The 12,241-nt window shown below is 42.4% G+C and overlaps 6 protein-coding genes across 6 annotated transcripts; 5 read left to right on the forward strand and 1 right to left on the reverse strand.

Moving 5' to 3' along the window:
• Nucleotides 1-436: 436 nt before the first annotated feature.
• SAMD00019534_078470 (hypothetical protein) lies at nt 437-1,206 on the forward strand (the record flags this gene model as incomplete). Its single annotated transcript, XM_012896887.1, has 3 exons — nt 437-483; nt 567-1,064; nt 1,143-1,206. 3 exons carry the CDS (start codon nt 437-439, stop codon nt 1,204-1,206), a joined length of 609 nt encoding a protein of 202 aa, XP_012752341.1.
• A 781-nt stretch (nt 1,207-1,987) lies between these two features.
• Nucleotides 1,988-3,179, forward strand: SAMD00019534_078480 (hypothetical protein; the record flags this gene model as incomplete). Its single annotated transcript, XM_012896888.1, has 2 exons — nt 1,988-2,822; nt 3,154-3,179. The coding sequence occupies 2 exons, from the start codon at nt 1,988-1,990 to the stop codon at nt 3,177-3,179; spliced, it is 861 nt and encodes a 286-aa protein (XP_012752342.1).
• A 43-nt stretch (nt 3,180-3,222) lies between these two features.
• SAMD00019534_078490 (hypothetical protein) lies at nt 3,223-3,660 on the forward strand (the record flags this gene model as incomplete). The annotated part of the gene is made up of 2 exons (XM_012896889.1): nt 3,223-3,442; nt 3,509-3,660. 2 exons carry the CDS (start codon nt 3,223-3,225, stop codon nt 3,658-3,660), a joined length of 372 nt encoding a protein of 123 aa, XP_012752343.1.
• A 1,144-nt stretch (nt 3,661-4,804) lies between these two features.
• On the reverse strand, nt 4,805-6,247 carry SAMD00019534_078500 (hypothetical protein; the record flags this gene model as incomplete). Its single annotated transcript, XM_012896890.1, has 3 exons — nt 4,805-5,284; nt 5,315-5,812; nt 5,843-6,247. Coding segments are annotated over 3 exons (1,383 nt in total), but the record flags the coding sequence as incomplete, so codon positions are not given.
• A 407-nt stretch (nt 6,248-6,654) lies between these two features.
• On the forward strand, nt 6,655-7,556 carry SAMD00019534_078510 (hypothetical protein; the record flags this gene model as incomplete). Its single annotated transcript, XM_012896891.1, has 3 exons — nt 6,655-6,933; nt 7,281-7,339; nt 7,406-7,556. 3 exons carry the CDS (start codon nt 6,655-6,657, stop codon nt 7,554-7,556), a joined length of 489 nt encoding a protein of 162 aa, XP_012752345.1.
• Nucleotides 7,557-11,863: 4,307 nt separating this feature from the next.
• On the forward strand, nt 11,864-12,115 carry SAMD00019534_078520 (hypothetical protein; the record flags this gene model as incomplete). Its single annotated transcript, XM_012896892.1, has 1 exon — nt 11,864-12,115. A coding segment is annotated over one exon (252 nt), but the record flags the coding sequence as incomplete, so codon positions are not given.
• Nucleotides 12,116-12,241: the final 126 nt, after the last annotated feature.

Here is a 12,241-nt window from a genome sequence, read left to right on the forward strand (position 1 = left end):
TTTAAAGGTTGTTCCCAACAACAACTCATGAGTCGAGTCAACAAGACAAGTTAAGTCTATTCTCAATACTTCACTTTACTTATTAAGATTAGATGGATTGGTTTAGAACCATTGGTTGGTGATGTAATGGTCTTGGGTCCTTGATCAACAAGACTGTCTTGTCGATTTGTTTGACCTTTCAACAGAGCATTCATTCAACTTTGTTTGTATTTATAAATATATTTATTTTTATGTTGGTTGTGTTATGTTGGGGGTTTTGAGGTTTGAGGACTGTGACTTTCAAAGTCCCAATATCACCTAACTTCATTCATTCAAAGTCAATTCATTCATTCATTCATTCACACACACTCACTCATTCATTCAAAGTCACTTCCACTTCATAGTTATATAACTCATATACTTATACATATATATATATATATAATATATAATCACAATGGCACCAAGAAAAGTGTTAAAGATTGTGATCATTGGAGAGAAGAGGTAATTATAATACATTGAATCATTCATTGATTGATTGAATGACTTAACTTACTCATTCAAACATAAATACATAACATACTTAGTGTTGGAAAGACAAGTGTATTGAAGAGATATGTTGATCAGAGATTTGTACCACTGAAACCAACGATTGGTGTAGACTTTGTTAATAAGGATGTTATGGTCAATGATAAGATGGTGACGTTGCAGTTGTGGGATACATCGGGACAGGAGAGATTCCGCAGTCTGGAGATATCATATTATAGAGGCTCGGATTGTTGCATCCTGGTGTTTGACGTCACCAACAAGAAGTCGATGGAAGAGTTGAAGATGTGGCGCGAGGATTTCATCGACAAGACCGGCGTGCAGAATCCCGATCAGTTCCCATTCATCGTCTTTGGCAACAAGGTCGATGACGCTGAGAAGCGTGTCGTCTTTGAGAAGGACGCCCAAGCATTCATCAGAAGCATTGGTGGCAACATCTTCTACTTTGACACCTCAGCCAAGGATGCCACCAACATCGATGAAGCATTCGCTACTGTCTCAAGAGTGTCACTTCAAAGTCAAGTTCCAAATGAGCCACCGTATGTTCTTTTCATTCGTGATCGCACATGACCAATCACTAATCCAATCAATCAATCAATCAATCAATCATAATGTAGTGAGGATCTGATTGTTATTGATAGTGCAGCACATAGGAAGCAATCAACATGTTGCCCCATGTAGATTTATAAACAAACAAACATACCAATCAATCATTCAATCATTCATTCAAACAAACAATCGCAAGCAAACAAGCAAGCTTGCAAACCAAACAGCATCAGTTGTATCATTAGAGGTGACGCGTCAGTTGCTGCAGTATCGAACGGATAACAGCGACCAGAGGCCAGCCAAGCCAGCATTCATTCAACAAGAGCACAGCACAGCATAGCTCAACCCTATTTATTTACATATATACATATCCAGTCCATCGCCAAGTGTCTGGTACCAATCAATTAATCAATCAAACAATCAATCTTGAACAACAGCTCGATCATCTCTCCACCCCATGCAATGGCATCTCTTCTCCCTCTTCCCCATCCTCTCCTCCCTCCCCTCTTCATCAATCAATCAATCAATCAATCTTTCGACCCAATGGTCGTTGACAATACCTCAATCCTCCTCTCCCCTCCAATTACCTCCAACGCAACGCACACACAGTAAGAGAAGTGAAGGTGATCACTCCTCTCATTCTCTCTCCCATTCATACTCAATCATATTCTCTATCTCTATCACCAATAAACAAATGTATGACCTGTAAACATTCATGTGTTTGCAGTAGTTTGTTAGCAAAGACTATCCAAAGTCAAGCCCAACACTTCCAAAAGGGGGTGCCCCTTCCTTGATGGGTCCAACGGTTTGATGACCCTGGGACCTTGATCGAAATTAAAAATAGTTCATTAAATTGATCATTTGATCATCTCTCAAACAGTTACTACAACTACAACATATACTATAAGGCTACAAGATGTCATCATCAGCCTCGCCTCCTCCCCCTCCAGCACCGCCAGCACCGCCAACCCCTCCAGCCTCAGCCACACAACAAGCCCCTACAGCTCCAATTACTGTGTTATCATTCTTCCCTCCAGTGCCTGTTGTGAACGTACCCTTGCAGATAGCCTACGCCGAGAAGTCGGCCAGAAGACATGATAGCTACACGCGTCTGGACCGCGCACAACTAGACAACATCAAGTTGTTCATCGATGATGTCGAGATCGTGGACACGGAAACGGGCATTGCGACACAGCAATCGACCAAGCACAAGTCGTCCTCTCCATTCCATTCAATATCCAAGTGGCTGCATGGTGGAAAGGACCATCACAGTGGATCGGATGCATCTCGCGAGACACCACTTGTCGTCGCATTGGACAATGCCATCTTTGTGCCAACTGTTGCGCACGAGGGCAAGCGTCTTCGCGCCACATTCACAATCCGCAAGAAGCCATTTGAATTGGCGGCCACGATCATGTATCGCACATCTCGCACGCTGATCAATAGCGAGGGCTTCACAGACAATGACGCGTCAGAGGTCGAGGGCAAGAACACAACGTTGCGCATCATACAGTACAATATAATGGCCGATTGCTACACATCTGCCCAGCGCTACACCGACTGCCCGCCATACACACTCTATCGTCCATACCGCCAGTGGATCCTGCCCGAGTATGTCAACGAGCATCACGCCGACATACTATGCATGCAGGAGGCCGAGGTGCGTCTGACGCGTCTTCGCGAGAAGCTGGCAGAGTGGGGCTACGCGCACACCACCCTCAGCGACCTGAGCAAATACCAAGAGGAACAATGTATAACGTTCTATCGCACGGAGCGCTTCGAGGTCGTGGCCGAGCAGCTGGTCAACTACCACTACCTCAACAAGATACTCTCGCCCGAGCAGATCGACTCGATCACATGCACCAACAACACCAAGTTGCTCGAACTCCTCACGACCAGCATGYATCACAACCTTCACTCAATGCTCCTCCTAAAAGACAAGTCRCGCCCCAACAGTCCACCAATCTTCATTGGCAATGTACACGTAGGTATTCATTGACCTGGACTGGGCCTGGGTCTTGGCCTTGTCCGCACCCCTCAATCAATCAMTCRCTCACTCACTCACCACGCATCCACTCACAGCTACACTGGGGACATCCAGACTTTGACATGAACTACAAGTTGCAAGCACTTCAAATGCATATATTTGCTATGGCCATGGCCAATATGATTAGGAAGAGTGGATTGGAAGTGGAGTCAACTCCACTGTTGTTATGTGGCGACTTTAACAATGGACCAACTCAAAAGACCTACACACTACTCAGTGATGGACACTATCTTCTCGACTCATTCAAACTCAGCCATCCATTCAAGTTGACCAGTGTATACAATCATCGTCCAACTGGTGAGCCACCCTTTACCTGTGTTACAAGTATGTACTCATTTATTCCTTTGATCATTGATCATTGATCATACTCACTCATACTCCATCATCCAGGACACTTCAAAGGAAACATTGATCAAATATGGAAGACTCCACATTTTAACATCAAGTCCATACTTGAGATTGGTGATCATTATCCTCCACAACTGCCATCCACTGTTGACCCATCAGATCATATCATGCTAATGGCTGACTTGATATTATAAATTGATTTGAATGATCTATTTTTGGAAAATAATCAATAATAGAATTGTTGTTGGATTACACTTTATTTGATTGTTTGGAGTTGGAAAGAGTCTCTATAATATGAGAGTTTATTTATATGGAATAAAATGATTAACTTGAAGTCCTATTCTTTCCTAATCCTTTAAAAGAGAGGTCACTTCGTTCCGGACATAGATCTTAAATTTGCGATTCTTACTTGACTTTGGAAACCTTAAGTATTTCTTCTCTAGACTGCAGAGTAAGTCCACCCCAAAGGAATTGTATCTAAAACTGATAGGCATAGGTTCTTTGCAGTAGACACATATCTCCAACATTGGTATCATTTCTTCTCCCAAGGTTATCAAAGGGGATGAAGTCGTGGTTGTAGTTGTTGTAGATAATTTTTTCTTTGGTTTCAAAGGTGTGGATGCGGGTAGGTCCTTCTGATGTACAATGACCTCTGTCATAGTGATAGAGAACAACACGCGGTTCAGATAGAAAGTGTATAATTTCGGGAGACTATCAACATCATAGTACACTTTCTTTTCGTAGCCGAGAATAATTGCTCTGGCATATGTTTTAGATTGTAACTTCAACCCCTCTATCTCTCTTTGAAGTTGGAGGATTGTCATTGTCATTTGTTCTGGTGTCATCACAGATAAGGAAACTCCATTCTTATTATTATTATTATTATTATTATTATTATTTATATTATCACTATTCATATTGCTTGCACTTTTATCAATGTCCTCGATTGAGACTTCATCACCATTATCTTCATTGTTATTAGTCATTGTTATTATTATAATATTAATAAATATATATATATATAAGATGTTATGATTGTTGTTGATAGTGTCTTTATACTTTTTAGACTTTATTTTTTAGATATATGTCATTAGATCATTCTTGCTTAACAAGGATTCCTGTGCATGTACAAGAATAGGTGCAGTTCAGTTAAGGGGAAGATCACGAAAAAAGGGTGATGGTGTTGTTTTGGTGAATGGTTCTGATTTGGGGTTTAATGATCGCCAAAAATTTATTAATGTTCCACTTACTACACAAACACACTAGATCACACTCAATCAAGTGGCGGAATGGAATGAAGTAAAATGTACACTTTTTTTTAGGGCCAACCATCTAGGACAGAACATAGGGCGTTGGCCAAGTTGTCATGCTCATCAGGGGCCTAAGCTTAGACACACTGGTGATGATACCAACGGCAATGGTACGATGCATGTCTTGGATAACGACTCGACCAAGTGGAGGATACTCATAAAAGGACTCGACACACATCGGCTTCAATGGTACCAGTTCGACCAATGCCGCTTCTCCATTATGTAGAACGATGGGCGTGTTATCGCCATCATCCCTTTGGATGATTTTGGATGTGGCTGTGTTTATCTTGGCGATGATATTGGAGAAGCGACAGGCGACACGGGCAGTGTGGCAGCAAACCACCGGAGTGTAGCCAGCGCGTATCTCGGTCGGATGGTTCAGGATCATGATCTGGACGATGAACTTTGCGGCTTTAGCCGGAGGGTCGTTGTGGTAGGCGCCAGTCACGGCGCCACGTTTGATGAATTTGTTGGATTGGCGAATATTGAATGAAACATTGTCGCCAGGCAGTGCCTTACCGATCCTTTGGCAATGCATCTCCAACGATGGTATATAGTTGTGGTATCCATAGAGTGTTGTGTTGTCTGAGAAATGACCGGGGAACACAGAGACGTCCATGCCCACATCCATCACGCCAGTCTCGACGCGCCCACACAGTACCGTGCCGACACCGCCAATCTTGAAGTTATGATGGATGGGGACGCGAAGTGGTTTGTTTATCAGTTGTGGTGCGCCAGTGACATTGTCGAGTGCCATCAATAGTGTGGGCCCATTGTACCATGGCATGCGATTTGATCGCTCCACAAGGTTGTCGCCATCCCATCCAGAGATAGGAATGAAAGGAACGCTTTGAATATTGAATCGAATGCGCTCGATCAAGTGTGTCAACGATCGTACGATGTTGGTGAACTTGTCCTCTTTGAATGCTACCGATTTCTCATCCATCTTGTTGACACAAACGATCAACTGTCGTACGCCCATTGAGTATGCGAGCAATAGATGTTCACGAAGCATGGCACTTCCAAATGATTGTTGTTGATGAGAGATCGTTGGTTCATCTGTGACCTGTTCCACCGCAGTGGCAGAGATGATGAGTATACCACAATCAGCTTGAGCTGCACCAGTTATCATGTTCTTGATAAAGTTGTGATGTCCAGGTGTGTCGATCAGAGTGATCAAGTGGCGTGGCGACTCGATCATCTTGAGTGAAATGTCAATGGTGATGCCACGTTCACGCTCCGCCAACAACTTGTCCATCACCCAAGCGTACTTTACATCATGTTTGCCCAACTGAGCAGCCTTTGTCTCATACTTTTCAACCTTCTTCTTATAACTCTCTGGTCCACACCTGTACACCAAGTGGCCTGCAATCGTTGACTTTCCAGCATCCACATCACCAAACAACATCACATTGATGCGAGGCTTTGTAAGATCTCCAAACTTCTCTTCCACGTAAGTCATCTTTATTTGATTGATCTGTCGAATGATTGATTCAAATGGTCGACCGGTATTGTTTGAGTATCAAATGTCCAATGTCCCATAAATTAAAACTTTCCCCCTCACCCACATTGGGTCATCACTACCCGATCACCCTGATCGTCAATCAATCGTGTTACCTAATGTAATGCAATAACAAGAAGAATGAATATCACCAAGTCTATATCATCGTTCTTTTTTGATGAACAAACTTGTTTCAAGGTCTATGGATACCCTTCATGTATGTGATTGACCTCAAAGTTCCCCAAGGCCTCAATCAAAAAGGCCCTCCTACTCACTCACTCAATCAATCACTCAATCAATCACACTTCAAAAAGGCCCTTACTATCAGAAAGCAGTTAACTTAGGACAATTGAGGGTGTTGCTGTGAATAGGAATCAATGGCCAGAGACATTACAAGAGAGGAAGGAACAGTATGGTGGCAATGTGTAACGTTCTATCGCGCGGAGCGCTTCGAGGTCGTGGCCGAGCAGCTGGTCAACTACCACTACCTCAACAAGATACTCTCGCCCGAGCAGATCGACTCGATCACATGCGCCAACAAAACCAAGTTACTCGAACTCCTCACGACCAGCATGTATCACAACCTTCACTCAATGCTCCTCCTAAAAGACAAGTCACGCCCCAACAGTCCACCAATCTTCATTGGCAATGTACATGTATGTATTGATCATGGATCTTGGCCTGGGTCTGAGCCTGGGCCTCGTGCGCCCCAATCAATCAATCAATCAATCAATCAATCACTCACTCACTCACCCCACGCATCCACTCACAGCTACACTGGGGACATCCAGACTTTGACATGAACTACAAGTTGCAAGCACTTCAAATGCATATATTTGCTATGGCCATGGCCAATATGATTAGGAAGAGTGGATTGGAAGTGGAGTCAACTCCACTGTTGTTATGTGGCGACTTTAACAATGGACCAACTCAAAAGACCTACACACTACTCAGTGATGGACACTATCTTCTCGACTCATTCAAACTCAGCCATCCATTCAAGTTGACCAGTGTATACAATCATCGTCCAACTGGTGAGCCACCCTTTACATGTGTTACAAGTATGTACTCATATTTATTTATTCCTTTTGATCATTGATCATACTCACTCATACTCCATCATCCAGGACACTTCAAAGGAAACAATGACCAAATATGGAAGACTCCACATTTTAACATCAAGTCCATACTTGAGATTGGTGATCATTATCCTCCACAACTGCCATCCACTGTTGACCCATCAGATCATATCATGCTAATGGCTGACTTGATATTATAAATTGATTTGAATGGTCTATTATTGGCATACACTTTATTTGATTGTTTGGAAAGAGTCTCTATAATATATATATGAGTGTTTATTTTATTCCAACAACTATTCAAACCAAACTTGATTGCTGCTAAGGTTAGCTTGGGTTCTGCAGGGTTCAACGGGTGTTGTGGGTGGATTCTTCAAATATTTGTTTTGGAATCCAAGGTCCGACCCGTGATGACCCTTTGCAACCTCCAACATAGTAATAGCGACCAATTAATACATATATATAATACAACATCTGATGTCTGAGGAGCTAACCCAGTTAATAGTCACCAGAGTTAAGCAAGCAGGTGTCAAATGCTTCTTCTGCGGTACTGAGTTGGATATCTGGGTCTTGGGCAAACACCTGCCCGTGTGCGCCAAACTGTGTTACAATATCATCATTGATATGTTCCAGACTAAAGAATCACAGGAGGAGACTCACACGTTGAGGCTGCGTATAGAGGAGTTAGAGGGAATCATCAAGTCATTATCGCAACAACAACAACAACAACCACAGCCACAACAACAACAGCCACAACAACAACAGCCACAACCAACATCGTTGTCATCAACACTCACGCTTCAGCAAATGAAGACGCCAACCAAACAAGGTGCGGCAGAGAACAATAGAGAGCTGATGAATATCACACATACCAAGAAGTTGATGGATGGAGAGACTAGCAAACAAACCAAGTGCTTCCTGCATTCCAACGTTCGAGACCCAACCAATCCCAACCGGATTATAGTAGAGGCGACTTGCAATTCACCAGAGAACAAGATCGAGAAGAAGATCATTGTCTACTATGGCGACCAAAAAATGATGATGTGCAGTGTTGGACATATTACAAACCATACCAGGTCAATGCCCTATTTGAAGCTTGCTGTACCTGCGATTGGNNAACACGATCCAGANAAGCCTATCATTGGAGATTCTGTCCAACATTGCCAGAACTGTTCAAAGGGTTGTTCTCGCATCTTGAAGTGTTGCCATCCAGACAGCACGTTTGGCGTCTTTGTATACTTCTGTCGATGGAACTGCCTTGTCGAGTATCTAACCAACAAACGAGAGAAATGGACTCAATGGTGCGAAGCGAACACCGGTATCTCCAGCAGGGCAACGATAGATATCGACGATAATGCGATGTCAACAACTACATCACCACCCATCCCAGCACCCAGCCCAGCAGCACCAAGCCCAGCAATAACCAAACCAGTGTCTAAATCAAAGGCCAAGAAAGCAGCTGCAACACCAACACCAACAACAACAACAACAACAACAACAACAACAACAAGGAGGAACAATAAGAGGAAGAACAATACCCTTGAAGAAGGTGAAGAATAAATATGCTGCCAGCAAGCTAAGTCCATTAACTGACAAATGCCATACCCTCAACTCTGCACTTACAGATCAATGGTTCAACCAAGATGAAGAGTACACAAGTTACTTCAAGCTCTCCCATAGTCAAGTGTCTCAGCTCTGTGAGAAGCACTCTTTTGAACACAAGGACATGCTCGTCTTCCTCATGAGGTGCCGCCACAACCTTCCCTGGTACATGATGGAGCGTGTGTTCCTATATCAATTGACAATCGCTCAGCTCAGGTACTCATTCACCAAGGTGTTCGATAGATTGAAGTCGTACTGCCATGGGTACTTCCAGGATGTGGTTCACAATGGAGAGCTTCGAGACAATCATGCAGAAATATGGAAAGATGGTATTAAGCACAATGTTCATCTCATTGTGGACGGGTCAGAGCAGAGGATTCAAGTGCCGCCACACAAGACGATCAAGGATCTTGTTTATTCTGGCAAGAAATCAATGTATTCTTTGGCAGTGTTGGTCATTTGCGATATACGTGGCAAGATCGTGTATGTAGGTAAGACAGAGGGAGGCGCCCAGCCTGACGTCTCGCTCTACAAGGATGCTGCACCTAGACTACAGGCTCTGTTCGATGAAGATATTGTCATTCTCGGTGACAAAGGATTCAAAGGAGGTCAGAAGTACTACACCAACACCATCACCCCCAAGATCAAGTCGGCTTCATTGATCGATCATATGGAGTACACAGACAAGATGATCAGAAAACGCACGCTCGATGAGCATCGCCTGCGTCAAGGAAAGGAGGCGACCAAGGTATCTAAGAAGTTGAAGGCATTGGAAGCCAAGGTCACCAAAGAAGGATTCGATGCCGAGCGTATCCTGAGAGAGAAAGATGAGAGCAATCGAATCAAGAAGGTGAGGATCATCATTGAGAATGTCTTTGGAGAGATGAAGAAATGGAACATATTGTCAGACACAATCAGATCACTTGGCGACCTTTCTGACAACATTCAACGACACAACGCACTCTGGACAATTATCGCATATTTGACCAATATGTTCCACTCCTTTGGACGAGACGACGATTTCTTTAAGGTCTAATTTATCATACAACAACAACAACAACCACAACAACAACTACAACAACAACAATAAAAATATAAATATTTAATTAACATCAGATAAGGTTTGAAAGGGTTCCCCTTGCTGTTCCAAGGGTTGTCCAGGGTCGAACCAGCTCGAACCCAAGGATTGAGACCGCTGAAAAATGAATTCTCTGCGTAACCTTGACTATCCCCTGCAGAACCTTAGCAGCAACCAACTGTTTAACTTGAAGTCCTTTTCTTTCCTAATCCTTTAAAAGAGAGGTCACTTCCTGGACATAGATCTCAACTGTGCCATTCCAACCGCTTCGAGATTTGGACTTTGGAAACATAAAGTATCTCTTCTCAAGACTGCAGAGTAAGTCGACCCCAAAGGAATTGTATCTAAAACTGATAGGCATAGGTTGTTTGCAGCAGACACATATCTCCAACATTGCTATCATTTCTTCTCCCGAGGTGGTTGTTGATGATTTTTTCTTTGAGGGTTCGGATGGTTTCAAAGGTACATAAGACTGAACTGTTGTCGATGCTGGTAGGTCGTTCTGATGCACAATAACCTCTTTGATAGAGATAGAGAACAACACGTGGTTGAGATAGAAATCGTAAAATAACGGGAGACGACCAACATCTTTGGACATTTTCTTGTCGTGGCTGCCAATAAATCCTCTGGCATATGTTTTAGATTCAAACTTCAACTCCTCTATCTCTCTTTGAAGTTGGAGTATTGTCATTGCCATTTGTTCTAGTGTCATCACAGATAGTGGAACTCCATTATTATTATTAATATTATTATTATTATTATTATTCATATTGCTTGCACTTTTATCAAAGACCTCGATTGGGACTTCATCACCATTATCTTCATTGTTATTAGTCATTGTTATTTAAATATTAATAAATAAATTTATATGATGTTTTAATTGTAGTTGTTGTTGTTATTATTTAAATATTAAAATATATTTAAGGAGATTTGATTGTTGTGATTGTTGTTGATTTGATTTAATTGATATTTACTTGGTACTTTCGACTTTATTTTTTAGATAGATGTCATTAGATCATTCTTGCTTAACAAGGATTCCTGTGCATCCCCAGGAATAGGTGCAGTTCAGTTAAGGGGAAAATCACCAAAAAAAGGGTGATGGTGTTGTTTTGGTGAATGGTTCTGATTTGGGGTATAATCATCACAAAAATTTATTGATGATTCCACTTACACACTAGTGCACACTCAATCAATCAAGTGGCGGAATGGAATGATGTCCAGGCGTGTTGTTGTCGACCCAAGCGTACTTTACATCATGTTTGCCCAACTGAGCAGCCTTTGTCTCATACTTTTAAACCTTCTTCTAACTCTCTGGTCCACACCTGTACACCAAGTGTCCTGCAATCGTTGACTTTCCAGCATCCACATCACCAAACAGCTTTACATTTGTAAGATCTAAACTTCTCCTCCATGTAAGTCATCTTGATTTGATTGAATGATTGATTGTTTGGACACCATATCGGGTCACTAACCCTTCACATTGATTGATCTGTCGAATGATTGATTCAAATGGTCGACCAATATTGTTTGGACATTATCAGGAATGTCCCATAAATTAAAACTTTCCCCCTCACCCACATTGGGTCATCACTACCCGATCACCCTGATCGTCAATCAATCGTGTTAACTAGAGTAATCTAATAACAAGAAGAATGAATATCACCAAGTCTATATCATCGTTCTTTTTTGATGAACAAACTTGTTTCAAGGTCTATGGATACCCTTCATGTATGTGATTGACCTCAAAGGTCCCCAAGGCCTCAATCAAAAAGGCCCTCCTACTCACTCACTCAATCAATCACTCAATCAATCACACTTCAAAAAGGCCCTTACTATCAGAAAGCAGTTAACTTAGGACAACGATTAGAAGCTAATAATAAGAATATAAAGGTTGAAGGTGTTGCTGTGCATAGGAATCAATGGCAAGAGACATTGCAAGAGAGGAAAGAACAGTATGGTGGCAAGGCAGTCTATCATGGAACATGTCCCATCATTGAAGAAGGTTGTAGCGAAGACGCTGTCAAGTTTGTAGGTGGATATGCCGAGTTCCTCAATGAAGCCAGGAAGAGGAACTATCGCAGATGATCAATCAATCAATGGATGTACCGAACATCATCATGTATATATAATACAAACATACACATCGAGGCCATGTTGGCCTCATCAAAATAGGTTGGTTGTTGCGAGAGCCATAAGGGTTTAATG

Source organism: Acytostelium subglobosum (assembly GCF_000787575.1).
Source record: "Acytostelium subglobosum LB1 DNA, scaffold: scaffold16, whole genome shotgun sequence".
NCBI lineage: Eukaryota > Evosea > Eumycetozoa > Acytosteliales > Acytosteliaceae > Acytostelium > Acytostelium subglobosum.